At 41.1% G+C, this 15,483-nt stretch overlaps 1 protein-coding gene across 7 annotated transcripts in view; it reads right to left on the bottom strand.

The window, feature by feature from the left end:
- Positions 1 to 14,329, bottom strand: part of IPP (intracisternal A particle-promoted polypeptide) — a 47,928-nt gene extending 33,599 nt beyond the window's left edge. For 5 of the 7 annotated variants that reach the window (XM_038558204.1, XM_038558207.1, XM_038558202.1 and 2 more), the window contains exons 1-3: positions 13,929 to 14,233; positions 10,626 to 10,967; positions 5,809 to 6,240 (exon numbers count right to left, since the gene is read on the bottom strand). In XM_038558204.1, coding sequence (XP_038414132.1) covers positions 5,809 to 6,240; positions 10,626 to 10,917 — 724 coding nt within the window. In that variant the 5' untranslated portion in view covers positions 10,918 to 10,967; positions 13,929 to 14,233. Of the gene's footprint in view, positions 1 to 5,808; positions 6,241 to 10,625; positions 10,968 to 13,928 lie in introns of all 7 variants that reach the window. The other 2 variants (XM_038558203.1, XM_038558209.1) reach the window with 2 other exon arrangements.
- Between the last annotated feature and the right edge of the window lie 1,154 nt (positions 14,330 to 15,483).

Raw genomic sequence — 15,483 nt, 5'->3', positions numbered from 1 at the left:
AAAAAACCAAAGCCCTGCGCTGGGTATGGAGCCTATTTAAAACAAAAAATTTGGGATCCCTGGGTGGTGCAGCGGTTTAGCACCTGCCTTTGGCCCAGGGCGCGATCCTGGAGACCTGGGATCGAGTCCCACATCGGGCTCCCTGCATGGAGCCTGCTTCTCCCTCTGCCTGTGTCTCTGCCTCTCTCTCTCTCTCTGTGTGACTATCATAAATAAATAAAAATTAAAAAATAAAAATAAAAATAAAACAAAAAATTTAGGGGATCCCAGGTGGCTCAGCAGTTTAGCGCTACCTTCAGCCCAGGGTATGATCCCGGGGACCCGAGATCCAGTCCACATCAGGGTCTCTGCATGAAGCCTGCTTCTCCCTCTGCCTGTGTCTCTGCCTCTCACTCTCTCTGTGTCTCTCATGGATAAATAAAATATTTAAAAGTAAATAAACAAAAAATTTTTTAAAGAATATAGATCCTATTTTAAAAAAAGAGCTCCAAGACAGAATGAGATGCCTTGCTAAGGAAACAAAGTGAGAACTTGAAATGATAGTACTGCAGACTTAATAAATTAGAAACAAAAAGCACAACAGACATGACTAAAAAACTATCGATTTAGACTAAAGACTTAAACAACTGTGAATACATAGCAAATGAAAATATTTTAACATTAGATGATAAATCTGAAAGACCAAGAAATTCCAATAAAATGATGAAGACTGACACTCCTGGGCTGCTCAGTCAGTTGGGTGTCTGACTCTTGATTTTGGCTCAGGTCATGATTTCAGGGTGGTGGGATCAAGCCCTGAGTCAGGCTCTGCACTCAGCGTTCAGTCTGCTTGCTCCTCTCCCCCAGCTCCTCCTACCCCTGTTCTCATGCTCTTTCTCTAAAGTAAATAAATAAAACCTTAAAAAAAAAAAGGATGGGGATCCCTGGGTGGCGCAGCGGTTTGGCGCCTGCCTTTGGCCCAGGGCGCGATCCTGGAGACCCGGGATCGAATCCCACATCGGGCTTCCGGTGCATGGAGCCTGCTTCTCCCTCTGCCTATGTCTCTGCCTCTCTCTTTCTATCTCTGTGACTATCATAAATAAATAAAAATTAAAAAAAAAAAAAAAAAAAAAAAAGGATGAAGGCTACCAAGCATTAGAAGTATTGAGAAATCTCATATAGGAAGATTTCCCCTAAATGAAGGAAAAACCAAACCTTTAAAAGGAAAGGGTATATATTATATTCTAATGAAAAATGACAAACTTTAACACAAATCAAGAGTAATAAAAATAAACAAATGCCATTACCATTGCCTATTGAGTGTCATATTTCAGAGAATAAATAAAGCTTTATATTTGCTTCCTGAAATAACTGATCAGTTATTACTAGGTAATAAAAACAATGAGAACTAAGGTTTTAAAACAATAAATCTATTCTCATAGTTCAAAAGTACTTTTAGGGGGTGCTTGGATTGCTCGTTGGTTAAGCATTGACTCTTGATTTCAACTTAGGTCACGATCTCAGGGTCATGAGATCAAGCCCCAAGTCAGGCTCCACACTCAGCATTGAGTCTGCTTAGGATTCTTTCCCCTTCCCTTTTCTTCTCCCTCCCCCTCTGCTCCTCCCCTCCTCCCATTTTCTCTCAAAATAAATAAATAAAATCTTTAAAAAAGTTCACTGGGTCCTAGGGAGGTAGGCGGGGAACAGTTAAATATATGATGGGGATTAAGGAGTGCACTTGGTGTGATAAGCACCAGGTGATGTATGGAAGTGTGGAATCACTATATTGTACACCTGAAATTAATATTACCCTGTATATTAACTAACTGGAATTCAAGTAAAAACTTTTTTAAAGGATCACCTGGTGTGCCAGTGGTTGGGAGTCTGCCTGTGGCTCGGGTCATGATCCTGGGGTCCTGGGACCTGATCAATTCCCACATTAGCTCCCCGCGGGGAGCCTGCCTCTCCCTCTGCCTCTCTCTTTCTCTGTCTCTCATGAATAAATTAAAATAAAATCTTAAAAAAAAAACTTTTTAAAAAAGCACACCTGGGTGCTAATCTTTTATATGAGTTGATACTAATCTTTTGGGGAAAAAAATAACAAAATAATTCTTCAGGCATCTAAGCAGAAAAAACAAATCATTTAAAAATAAGGACCAAGTCATAAACTTTGATTGGGGGCAGGGAGAAATATCATCATAACTTAAGAATATTATGCTGGGGGGTAGCTGGGTAGCTCAGTTGGTTAACTGTCCCACTCTTGATTTGGCTCATGATTTCATGGGTCATGAGATCAAGCCCTGTATTGGGCTCTGAATTCAGCAGGGAGTCTGCATGAGATTCTCCCTCTCCTCTCCCTCTGCCCCTCCTCCCCCTTGAGAGTGCGTGCACTCTTTCAATAAATAAATAAATCTTAAAAAAAAAAAAATTATCCCCAAGGCAACTAGGTGGCTCAGTCAGTTAAGCAACCGACTCATGATTTCAGCTCAGATCATGATCTCAGGCTCATGAGATTGAGCCCTGCATCTGCGGCATGAGATTCACCTTTTCTCTTTCTTGGGTCTTCCCTTTATATGCATGGGTGTCCAGCACCTAGCTGGCCAAAGTGAGAGTTGATGGTTGTTATCAAGCAGTTATATCCCTCTGTTAGAAGCATCAGAGAGATTCCATTTATGAGTTTTTTAAAAATCTTATTCATTTATTTGACAGAGAAAGAGACAGCACAAGCACGGGGGAACATCAGGCAGATGGGGAGGGAGAAGCAAGCTCTCAGCTGAGCAGGGGCTCAATCCAAGGACCTTGGGATCATGATCTGAGCTGAAGGCCAACACTCAACTGACTGAGCCACCTAGGCACCCCTCCATTTATGACTTAAAGCTGAGCCTTCTAGGACGCATGTGCTGAAATAGCACCTATAGATAATGCCCACATTCATGTTTCTAATTTCCAAGGAAGGGTAGGGGCTGGGGATGGGGCTGGAGGTGAGGTTGAAGAATATTAGGTTAAGCTGTAGATTGGAAGACACCTGGGTTCAAGTCCAGGCTTTACCACTTACTAAATATGTGATAGGGACAAATTACCCAATCTCTCTGACTTCAGTTTACTCGTCTGTAAAATGGAAACGATTAAGAGTAAAACCTACTTTCTTTTTTTTTTTTTTTTTTAAACCTACTTTCTATACTGTGAAAATTACGGGACGCCTGGATGGCTCAGTTCATCAAGACTCAGACTCCTGATTTTGGCTTAGGTCATGATCTCATGGGTCATGAGATTGAGCTTATGTTGGACCCTACTTAGAAGGGAATCTGAGATTCTCTCTCTCTCCTTCTGCCCCTCCTCCTGCTCACGGCACAAGCCATGTGCTCTCTCTCGCTCTCTCTCTCTGAAATAAAATCTTAAAAAAAAAGAATATTATGCTCATCCTCGAGGTGCCTGGATGGTTCATTTGATAAAACACACGACTCTTGATCTCAGGGTTGTATATTCGAGCTCCATGTTGGGTACAGAGATTACTTAAAAAATAATTTTAAAAATCTTTTTTCTTTTAAGATTTTATTTATTTGAGAAAGAGAGAGAGAGAGAGAGAGAGAGCACGCGCAAGCACACCAGCAGGGGGAGTGGGAGAGAGAGAAGCAGGCTCCCCACTGAGCGGGGTGCCCAATGCCGCACTTGATCCCAGCCTGGGATCAAGACCTGTGCTAAAGGCAGATGCTTAACTAACTGAGCCACCCAGGTGCCCTAAATTTTAAAAATCTTTTTAAAAAAGTAATATTGGGCAGCCCGGGTGGCTCAGCGGTTTAGTGCCGCCTTCAGCCCAGGGCGTGATCCTGGAGACCTGGGATCAAGTCCCACGTTGGGCTCCCTGTTTCTCCCTCTGCCTCTGTCTCTGCCTCTCTCTCTGTGTGCCTCTCATGAATAAATAAATAAAATCTTTTTAAAAATAAATTAATTAGGGATCCCTGGGTAGCGCAGCGGTTTGGCGCCTGCCTTTGGCTCTGGGCGCGATCCTGGAGACCCGGGATTGAATCCCACATCGGGTTCCCGGTGCATGGAGCCTGCTTCTCCCTCTGCCTGTGTCTCTGCCTCTCTCTCTCTCTCTCTGTGTGACTATCATAAATAAATAAAAATTTAAAAAATAATAATTAATTAAAATTGAAACATAAGGGGTGCCTGGGTGGCTCACTCAGGCTCCCTCCCTCTCCCCGTGCTCATGCTCGCTCTCTCAAATACATGAAATCTTTCAAAATAAAAAAAATCTGAAACACAAAACACTGTATGTTTAAATATACTAGAATTAAAATTTTCAAATAATAAAAACAAAAAATAAAATTGCAACACAAAATGAAACTTTTAATCTTTTAATGATATTCATCTTTTGTCCTTAACTGGTTAAGAACTTTTTAGAATGAGTACTTCCTGAGATAAAGAAATGTTCATCTGATATTAGTTATTGCTTCCCTTTCTTTACTTTTAGTGAGATTTAAATATACTTTTTGTATTATATAAATAGTATGTACAGAATGATTCTTATATTTTTTTCTGTTTATCCATCCAACCATACATCCACCCATCCATCATTCATCCTCTTATACAGAAGTATTTAGAAAGATGTTTACTGAATGTTAATTATAACTGGTTATTTCTGGGTAGTGGACTTTGGGGGAATTTGTTGTTTTATTATCCTTTATTACCTACACGTTTGTAGGAGAATGTACCATTTTTAAAAAGTAGTCATTCTCTAAAATGGCAAGAAATAGATGTATTATCATATAGGTAGTACTATTAAATCTCCTGAATTATTCCAGTGATAAATACAAAAAAATATATGTACTGGAAGAAAATCTACATATTTCACATAACATAATTTAACCATTTCTTTCTTTTTTTTTTTTAAGATTTTATTTATTTATTCATGAGAGACACACAGAGAGAGAGGCAGAGACATAGGCAGAGGTAGAAGCAGGCTCCATGCAGGGAGCTCAATGTGGGACTAGATCCCAGGACTGTGGGATCACATTGAAGGCAGGTGCTCAATTGCTGAGCCACCCAGGCGTCCCAATTTAACCCTTTCTATTAAGTTTTTTGCTCTCTCTGAATTTTGTCGTAGAGTCTCATTATTTTTCTACATAAATTGCCCACTTTTTCTCTAATATGATCAAAAAGAAAGTTTCAAAGTTGAAATATCTTAAAATCTTTTTTTAAAAAATCCTCCATTTGGGACACCTGGGTGGCTCAGCGGTTTAGTGCCTGCCTTAGACTCAGGGCGTGATCCTGGAGTCACAGGATCAAGTCCCACACTGGGCTCCCTGCATGGAGCCTGCTTCTCCCTCTGCCTGTATCTCTGCTTCTCTCTCTCGGTCTCTCATGAATGAATACATAAAATCTTTTTTAAAAAAGGCTATATATATCAATATGAAATTAATTTTATAATGAGAAGACTTACAGGATTTATTGAATTTGGGTTTTGTTTTTAGCATACGCATTTTCCTCAAATGTCAGGTTTTGCTGAATTTTTTAAAGAAGCATGAGGAAATCTTACACTGAAATAATCAGTACTACCCAATACAGCAGTGGTGTTTTAGCTCTGTGAATAATTTTATCTATAGCTCTGATCTTAGTATTTAATCTCAAGAAAGATATGTAAGGATTTCATTAATATAATGGATAGAAATCCTGAAATACTACTAACTGCAAAACACAAAAGTTGTATCTTGCATATAATAATCATTCAATAAATGTTTGCTATTGAACTGAAAAATGAAAACATCACATTTCAAACAGAAAAAGACACTGGATATGGACTTATTTGATATGCAAAAAAATTATTACCTTCTATATACTTTAAAAGCCTCTGAGGAGGTAATAAAGGGAATCGAATTGGTTCTAGTACTTCCACCACATGTTTTCTTCTTTTTCCCAGGTCCTTCAGAATCCATTGCATTGCAGCTAAGAAGACCTGATACTCATCCTCAATACTGAGCTCTTCGCTTCGCAAAATTTTGATCAATTGATCTTTTGTAAGTGCCAGGAACTCTTCCCCACTATGAACCTCTAAGAAATGGACATGAATGTAGTTTTCTGTGAATTCCAAAAGGTCATGGCAGGCAATTTGCTCAGAGAACTGAAAGATCCCAATGCAGTTCAATGGATCAATCTGTCCTTTCAGAAATTCACAGCACAGATTAACAACTTCAGTCAACTGTAGCATGTCTGCTGCGACAATCAGTTCCTGGACGTTATTCACACCTATATTCACTATACCTGGGAAAGTAGGGAAACAAAATAAACAAAATAAACACAAACATTTGATTTATATTAAAAAAGCATTATACTTAATTCCACTGATAACTTAGAATTTGCTGATAAATGCTAAATAAAAAGGCAACAAAGGATTTGTAGAAAGAGTGCAAAATTTAAACGATGATACCTAACATTTATGGAACACTTACAATGATGGATTCATTGCTTTATACATTCATTTAACTGTCCCTAAAACCCCATATAGTAGGTATTATTTTTTCTTTTTCTATCAATTAAGCAAAGTTTATTTATTATATATTTTAAAAACTTTAAGTTGGCTCCACATCCAGCATGGAACCCAATATGGGGCTTGAACTTACAACCCTGAGATCAAGACCTGAACTGAAATCAAGAGTACCGACTGAGCCACTCAGAAATCAGAAAGTTTAAATGTGGGCAGCTAGTAGCTCAGTGGTTCAGTGCCGCCTTCAGCCCAGGGCATACATTCTGCAGACCTGGGGTGAGTCCCAGATCAGGCTCCCTGCATTGAGCCTGCTTCTCCCTCTGCCTGTGTCTCTGCCTCTCTCTCTCTTTCTATGTCTATCATGAATAAATAAATAAAATCTTTAAAAAGAAAACATTAAAAAAAAAAGTTTAAATATCTCCAATCAGGGGCGCCTGGGTAGCTCAGTGGTTGAGTGTCTGCCTTTGGCTCAGGTCATGATCCCCAGATCCTGAGATCAAGTGCCACATCAGGCTCCCCACAGGGAGCCTGCTTCTCCCTCTGCCTGTCTCCTGCGCCTCTCTGTGTCTCTCATGAATAAATAAAATCTTTTAAAAAAAATTTGTAAGCCCCTAAACTGCACTCTCTATAAAGCTCTGAGAAGACAGCAGCCCTGCCTGTCTTGTTTACTGTCATATCCCTAGAGCTTAGCTCACGGGAAGTATTCATATGGGGCACAATGCTGGCTCCATCAGCACAGCATGTGTTTCAGGGGTTCTGAGTTCAAACCCCATATTGGGTATAAAGCTTTTTTTTTTTTTAAAAAAGATTTTATTTATCCATTCATGAGAGACACAGAGAGAGGCAGTGACACAGGCAGAGGGGGAAGCAGGCTCCCTGTGGGGAGCTCGATGTGGAACTTGATCCTGGGACTCCAGGATCACATCCTGAGCGGTTAGGCAGATGCTCAATGGCTGAGCCACCCAGGTGTCCCTAAAGGTTATTTTTCTAAAAAAAAAGTACCCATAAATATCTGTTGAAAGAATGAATGATTAAAGTTAAATGGAAATGTCTTGTATCATATATCACATAGCTAATTAGTGACAGAGCTAGATCACAAATCCAGGTTATTTGATTCTAAGTATATAAATATCTATGGTGAGAAATATCTGTAAAGACCTATCAGCACTGGAGCAGCCCCTGCGGCGCAGCAGTTTAGCGCCGCCTACAGCCCGGGGTGTGATCCTGGAGACTCAGGATCGAGTCCCGCGACGGGCTCCCTGCATGGAGCCTGCTTCTCTCTCTGCCCCCCTCTCTCTCTATGAATAAAGAAATAAAAAATCTTAAAAAAAAAGTTAAAAAAAAGACCTATTAGCACTGTGAATGGTTAATAAGTAATGTATACATTAGCCCAAAGGAGAGACCAACAGAATAACAGGTTTTGTTGCACCCCCATCCCCCAAAAAGGAAAAGCTATTACAATGAAAATGAAAGAACGTATTTTTTAAAGAATGAATTGTATCAAAAACTGCAAAGTTCCCTGTCCAGTAAATACTCAATATTCATTTTCTTTTCATCCTTATAAGGTTCTGCTAAGGGCAGCCCCAGCCGCGCAGCGGTTTAGTGCTGCCTGCAGCTCAGGGTGTGATCCTGGAGACCTGGGATCGAGTCCCACATTGGGCTCCTTGCGTGGAGCCTGCTTCTCCCTCTGCCTGTGTCTCTGCCTGTGTGTGTGTGTGTGTGTGTGTGTGTGTGTGTGTGTGTGTGTCAAGAATAAATAAAATCAGGGATCCCTGGGTGGTGCAGCGGTTTAGCGCCTGCCTTTGGCCCAGGGCATGATCCTGGAGACGCGGGATCGAATCCCACGTCAGGCTCCCGGTGCATGGAGCCTGCTTCTCCCTTTGCCTGTGTCTCTGCCTCTCTCTCTCTCTCTCTGTGTGACTATCATAAAAAAATAACAAATAAAAAATAAATAAATAAATAAAATCTTTAAAAAAAAAGTTTCTGTTAAGAACCTTGATTTTGTTGTGGATGGGTTATAGACAGCAGTTATTGGGCACAGCTAACAGAAAAGCTTAAAAAGACAGCACAGACTCAGCTAGCAGGCCCTTTGCATTTCCCCTTCCTCCTTCCACTGGCTGGAATTCAGCGATCCAGAGATTAGAAGCTACAAGCTATACATGGTAGAGCAAATTGTTGGGAGACTAATAGACACTAGTGACATCATGAAACCACCATACCATCTTTGGGACACCTACTATGAATTCATTTTTGTGGAAAAATGAACTATCTTGTTAAGCCATGTGATAGCTTTTACTAGTAGCCAAATTCTGTTAATTTTTTTTTTAAGATTTTATTTATTTATTCATAGACACAGAGAGAGAGGCTGAGACACAGGCAGAGGGAAAAGCAGGCTCCACACAGGGAGCCCGATGTGGGACTCGATCCCGGGTCTCCAGGATCACACCCCAGGCTGCAGGCGCTGCCAAACTGCTGCGCCACCGGGGCTGCCCCTGTTCTTAATTGTTATATCAATTTTAGCCTTAAATGTCAATATTCTAGAATGTTGTTTCTCCCAGGTATACTCAACAGCTTTTATTTCTCTGAGTTTTACCACTTTTTATTTATTCGATGGAAGTGCTAATCACCAATATGGTGATAGTAGTGGGAACATCTTTCACTAAGTATCTCTTGTTGCTACCCTTAGACAAGAAAGGCAGAATAGACACTTTGCAGCTTTTCTTGTTTTTATGTAGTTCAACACTAATTCCATTGGATTAATCTGCATTAATTTACATTTTGCAAATAAGAGAAGCAGGACATTTATGAAGCTGTTTTCAGCTCACTCAAGTCATTTACAAAAGGTAAAAAAAAAAATCCCTCAATGCTAATTTGCATATTAGCCAATAGATAAGGCTGAACTTTCAGTAAATAAAAGTCATTTTTATAATCTCCAAATTAAGAGTTATTTTCTGATACTTTCGCAAAACGTAGTATGAAACAACACAATAAACCTCCTTTTGTCATTTTCCAGGTTTAAGTACCATGCATTAAATAAAGAATACTTTAGCAGGTCACATAATTATCTTCCAACAAGTAATCCTTTTTTTTTTTTTCCAACAAGTAATCCTTTAAGGACAGCATGATGACCAAACATAGTTTTTGTTTTCAAACATTTTTTTTCCAATTATAAGAGTAATATATATTCACCACACACAAAAAAAACTTCAAAGCAGAAAAGTATAAAAACGAAAATCATGCATTTTCCCACAGACATACACTATATTAACACTTCAGCATCTTTCAAATCTTTTTTCCATATATATTTGTTATATACCACATAAAACTTATACTTCATAGTTTTTTGTGTACATTTTCTAATCTTATTAAAACTCTTCAAAAACATTTTATTTTATTTTTAAAAAACATTTTATTTATTTATTCATGAGAGACAGAGAGAGAGAGGCAGAGACACAGGCAGAGGGAGAAGCAGGCTCCATGCAGGGAGCCCGACGTGGGACTCGATCCTGGGACTCCAGGATCACGCCCCGGGCCAAAGGCAGGCACCAAACCGCCGAGCCACCCAGGTGTCCCCAAAAACATTTTAAAAATAAAAGTTTTAACTAAAATACATACATACCGATTATAAATATTTTAAGAGGCAAAAGAAAAAGAGGGAAAAATAAAGATCTTCCATATTCCATGAGCCAGAGATAAACACTTAGTAACATTCTGGTCTTTTTCCTATGTACAAATATACATAATTTTTTTCTTTACAAAACTAGAGCAGTGTTTATATGCAATTTTTTTCATTTAATATATTGTAAACACTCTTCCATAATATATTTATTTAAATAATTTGAGAGATCTAAAAAATATTCCATGGTATATAATGTGCCACAATTTATTTAACCATATAACCTACTGAAGGATAATTAATTGTATTCAATTATGTACTGTTTATACATAATGTTACAATACACATCCTGGTACATAAACATTTGTCTGTAACACTAATTAATTCCTTGATTCCTAGAAAAGGAATACTGAGTCAAAAGATAGGAACTTTTCAAACACTCATAATAACATACTATCGAATTACTTTCCATATAAGTTGTATCAACTCATTACAATGAGTGATTACATCATTCTTCACTCAAAGCTATAGGCTCATTTAACATACCTGTATAAATGAAATCTAGAAGTATTTGAAAGATTCCAGCTTCAATTCCTAGAATCTGTACAACATCTTTTGAGGACTCTTTCATTCCTCCAGTGAACAAAGCTGCAAAGTAAGGACTACTGGCAGCCAAAACCAGTCGATGAACTTTAAAAGTTTCCTTTCCAACTTGTAACTGCACATCACAGAAATGCTCTCCATTCCTCATTTTATTGACCTGGGCCAAGATGAGTTGGGCATGTTTATCTGATGAAAAAGGACTATCACCAGCCTTGGGACAGGCCTCATTAGCCATGATGGTGACAGATTAATTAAAAGGACTGTTGCCCATAACCTGTTCCTACCCTGAAAAACAAAATAGAAGGAAATAAGACAAAATATTTTTGTGTTTAACACATCTTCTATTTACACACAAATGAAATATTCCCTACCTTCAAGAAGCTTACAATCTATTTAGGGACATAAAATACACATGAAACAAGTAAGGACTAAAGCTGTGTGGTACTATTCCTAATAGGGTTTCAGGAAGGGAATAAGTAATAAGGCCTAAAATAATTGGAGGATGCTTCACAGTAGAAATGGGACCTGAACTGGATGCTGCAAGATAAATATTAACATATGAGGAGAGGGCATAAGCCCTTCTGGGTGAAATGAAGAAAATAAGGTACAAAGGTAGAAGTTTTTGTACACTGTAGTAGGGAAGCATACACTCAAGCCAGAATGAATTTTCAAAAAGCAACTGTGATCAGGCCAACTGTCTGCTTACAGTCCTTCAATCTGACACTAAGCACACAAAGCCCTTCAAATCTCACCTCCTTCTACCTGTCCAGTCTTATCTCCCGTACTCTTCTTTGAACTTAATACTCCAACAAAATCTAACAATTTGTAGTTCTCTCAAAGTGTCTCTTTCAAGATATCCTTCCCCACCTTTTCCTTTTGGATCTTTGTTACAATTCAAGACTCTGTTCATACATAATTTCCTGCAGAACTTCCCTGTTCCTCTCTCCTCTGGATTTGGTGCTCACCCTAAATTTACTTATTTTTTTTTTTAAAGATTTTATTTATTCATTCATGACAGACACACAGAGAGGAAGAGAGAGAGAGAGGCAGAGACACAGGCAGAGGGAGAAGCAGGCTCCATGAAGGGAGCCCGATGTTGGACTCCATCCCAGGTCTCCAGGATCCGGCCCTGGGCTGAAGGCGCCGCTAAACCCGAGCCACCAGGACTGCTCTAAATTTACCTATTTTAGAGCCTATAGCACGCTCTATCTTGCCAGACACTCTACCACTCTATTCCCTACAGACACACACATCCTCTGAAAGCTTCCCTTTTTCTAAAAAAAAGATTTTATTTATTCATGAGAGACACAGAGAGAGAGAGGCAGAGACACAGGCAGAGAGAGAAGCAGGCTCCATGCAGGGAGCCCAATGTGGGACTCGATCCTGGGACTCCAGGGTCACGCCCTGAGCCAAAGACAGACGCTGAGCCCCTGAACCACTCAGGCGCCCCTCTGAAAGCTTCCTGAAAGACAGTTCCTTAAAATTAGGAACTATTTTTCATATCAATAGCACCAGTACCTAAGATATATTAGGTTTTCAAATATTTGTGAAATGAACAAGTACAGTGAGAAAATAACAGCTTAGCTTGTTTTTGTCTAACTACGATAGGCTCGCCACACATTCTGCCACAATTAAGAGGCTGGAAGAAAAGATACTGTTATTTGAAACCAGAGAGTAAGAAACTGAAGCTCAAAGCTTCTCAAGGACACAGCATTAGTATAATGAGAGTCTCAGTATTTGAATCTAAGTCTTAGTACTCTAAATCCTGGGCTTTTCCTACCAGATCACCCACACAGTAACTGTTAGGACAACCTATAGAGAAAGGGTTTGAAACCCAAATACAGACATTGAGGAATGAGCCCTTATGGACTCAAGGGTAAATTGTCATGTCTCAGAACTGTTACATGTACTTTCCAGGGGATGAACAGAGAGGTAGCAAAGACCTGAAAACAGCCTTACAGCTTCAACAATGAGAATTGAAAGGATAAATCCAACTTACTTTTTAAGAAACCAGGAGATCCGGTAATATAAGACATTTGAAGATGAAGCACAGGGAAATCTTAAAATGACTACGGTTCTGTAATCTAAGCGTCAAAGGGAACTAGTAATAAAACTGACAGAAAGGTGTGGGCTGATATTAGAAAAAAGTGGCTACATTTACAGCGCTTAAACTTATCAAAGTAAAACTAATGAAGCTGATTATCTAGGAATTGAGAAATTTGAGAAGTTCCAGAGCAGCTGCTAAAATTTCACATCAGCATTTACAGAATTCAACATATTACATTTAACTGGCATATAAAAGCAAACAGTGCATTTATCTCTACATAGAAATTCGACCTGCAGATATTATTAAACATGACGTAGCTGTGAGGCATTTTTGTTTTAGATTTCTTCCTGTCACCAGAGTTTGGATCCCAGTGGCTTAGTTACAAGGCACCTCCTCTATCCCAGCTTCAAGTCATCAAGCACAGCCACTGAACTAAAACGCTGCCTCCTGCTACAAACGAGCTCACTGAACACCCATCCACTCCGGTAGCAGACAGCAGAAATCCTAATCTGTTACCATGCTTCTTAGTAATTGCTGATACTATCCCGCTGCCCGTGAAGAACTTCATTTCCAAAGGAACGAGTACAACTAACTCCGGGACACACTGCACAGGAATGTGAGGGACGTGGTTCAAGAGACCCAAGCTTGAATGGGAGATTATCAGGTGGAGAAGCCCGGAAGTAAAGACCTATGTTTGGTGTCCTTGACTTTACCGCCGAGAGCATCGGGAAGCTGCTTCAGCAAAGGATGGCAGAAAGAGCAAGCGTTTAACAAAAAAAAGAAAAGAAAAGAAAAGAAAAGAAAAGAAAAGAAAAGAAAAGAAAAGAAAAGAAGAAAAGAAAAAGAAAGAAAAGAAAAGAAAGAGAAAGAAAGAAAGAAAGAAAGAAAGAAAGAAAGAAAGAAAGAAAGAAAGAAAGAAAGAAAGAAAAAAAAAAAAAAAAAAAGGCGGCAGCAGCTCTTGGGCAGCCCGAGTGGCTCAGCGACTGGGTGTCTACCTTCAGCCCAGGGCGTGATCCTGGAGACCCGTGAGGAGCCTGCTTCTCCCTCTGCCTTGTCTCTGCCTCTGTGTGTCTCTCATGAATAAATAAAATCTTTAAAAAAAACAAAACAAACAAAACAAAACAACGGGGCTCTTTGCGCCTGAGTGAGAACCCCCTAAGCTGCTGCGACCCTACAAGCGGATAAACATTCGTCGCTACCTAATTGGTCCGCCACGGGCTGGGGCTGACCGGCTGCGGGCTCGGCCTTCGGATTCCCGGGTGGGGGCGGGGAGAGGAGAGGCAGGAGCGGAGCGGACCAAGCGAAAAGGTGCGGACGGAAACACTTGGAATAGGAGGCCGGCGTGAGCGGCCGGAGGAAGCGGCTCCGGAGGCTCCTCTGCTCTGCTCAGGGGGCCCGAGAGCCGCAAGCGCGAAGAGGTCGTTCCCAACCCCGTCACAGTCGCGCCCGGACGCAGGCCCTTCTTACCCGCCGCTTCCCCTTCCCGCCGGCGCACGCTCCCCGCCTGCGCGCGCAGTCTCCACCCGCGCCTGCGCGGAGAGGGCGGGGGAACCCCGGCTGGGCCGCCGAGGCGGAGGTGGCTGGGCCCCGCGAGCCGCCGGGGGCTGGAGGCGACGCCAGGCCGTCCGCAGAGCGCTCCTCGGGCGCTGCCAGCGCTGGTCGGCTGTGCGCGTGCGCAGTGTTCTTCCGCTCGCGGGGAGCGGCCCTGGCCCGGGGCTGGTGTGGGAACCGCCGCCTGCGACCTGCGCGGCTGCAAGTCCCAGCTCCTGCCTGCTGGGGTTGGCCCGCCGGACCGTCCCACGCCGCCTACGCCCTCTCCACTCTTGGGGTGTCCCAGGCACCTAGCGAACCTCATGGTTAAAGGAAAGACGGAGACGAGCCCCCGGCGCTGAGCTGCTCCCTATTCTTTTTTTCTGAGATTTTTTTAAAAAGATTTTATTTAATCATGAAAGACACACACACACAAAGACACAGGCAGCGGGAGAAGCAGGCTCCACGCAGGGAGCCCGACATGGGACTCGATTGTGGGTCTCCAGGATCACACCCTGGGCTGAAGGCGGCGCTAAACCGCTGAGCCACCAGGGCTGCCCTGAGTTTTTTGTTTTTTTTTTTTTTTGAGACATATAACATTAGCTTCATTTACAACGTGATTCGATATTTCTGTCTTCTCTTTATTCCTTACCATTCACTCAAATCATTTTCTGAGTTTGCCTGACCAAGCCTGGCATTTGAATGGATGCCTGCTTTGAGCGAAGGGGGGACTCACTGTCTGACTGTCGAACCTCGTAATATCCCACATTCGTGGCTTTCAAATGTTTTGACCTCAGCCAACGGTGAACAAAAACATTCTGCTTCAAACCCAATGATACCACATACGTATATATAGATGTGTATATCTGAAACAATTTCACAGTACTATATACTTACTGCCAGCAAGGCACTGAATTTCTATTTCTTTTCGATTTATTACCCCTACCCCCCAAAAAAAGCTAAGAGGGACACGTTGTCAGAAAAATTATTTTCAAAGACTTGGAAATGAGCAAAGCAATTACCTGGGTGCCCTTCTCGTGTAAGGCTGGGCACTGCCTAGCAGACTCTGGAAGGATTTGAGTCCATGAGGACCTCTGACTTTCTATTAACTAAGCTATTTTGCAAGAGAATAGGTGTTTAAAATGATTCTTGTCCACTGTAGAAAAGATAACACAAAAACATTAAGTTATGTTGACCTATGGGATATAAACCACTTTTGCCTCT

This window comes from Canis lupus, chromosome 15, assembly GCF_011100685.1.
Source record: "Canis lupus familiaris isolate Mischka breed German Shepherd chromosome 15, alternate assembly UU_Cfam_GSD_1.0, whole genome shotgun sequence".
Taxonomy (NCBI): Eukaryota; Metazoa; Chordata; class Mammalia; order Carnivora; family Canidae; genus Canis; species Canis lupus.
The sequence above is the reverse complement of the archived record's forward strand: the minus strand, read 5'-3'. Positions and strand labels throughout refer to the sequence as shown.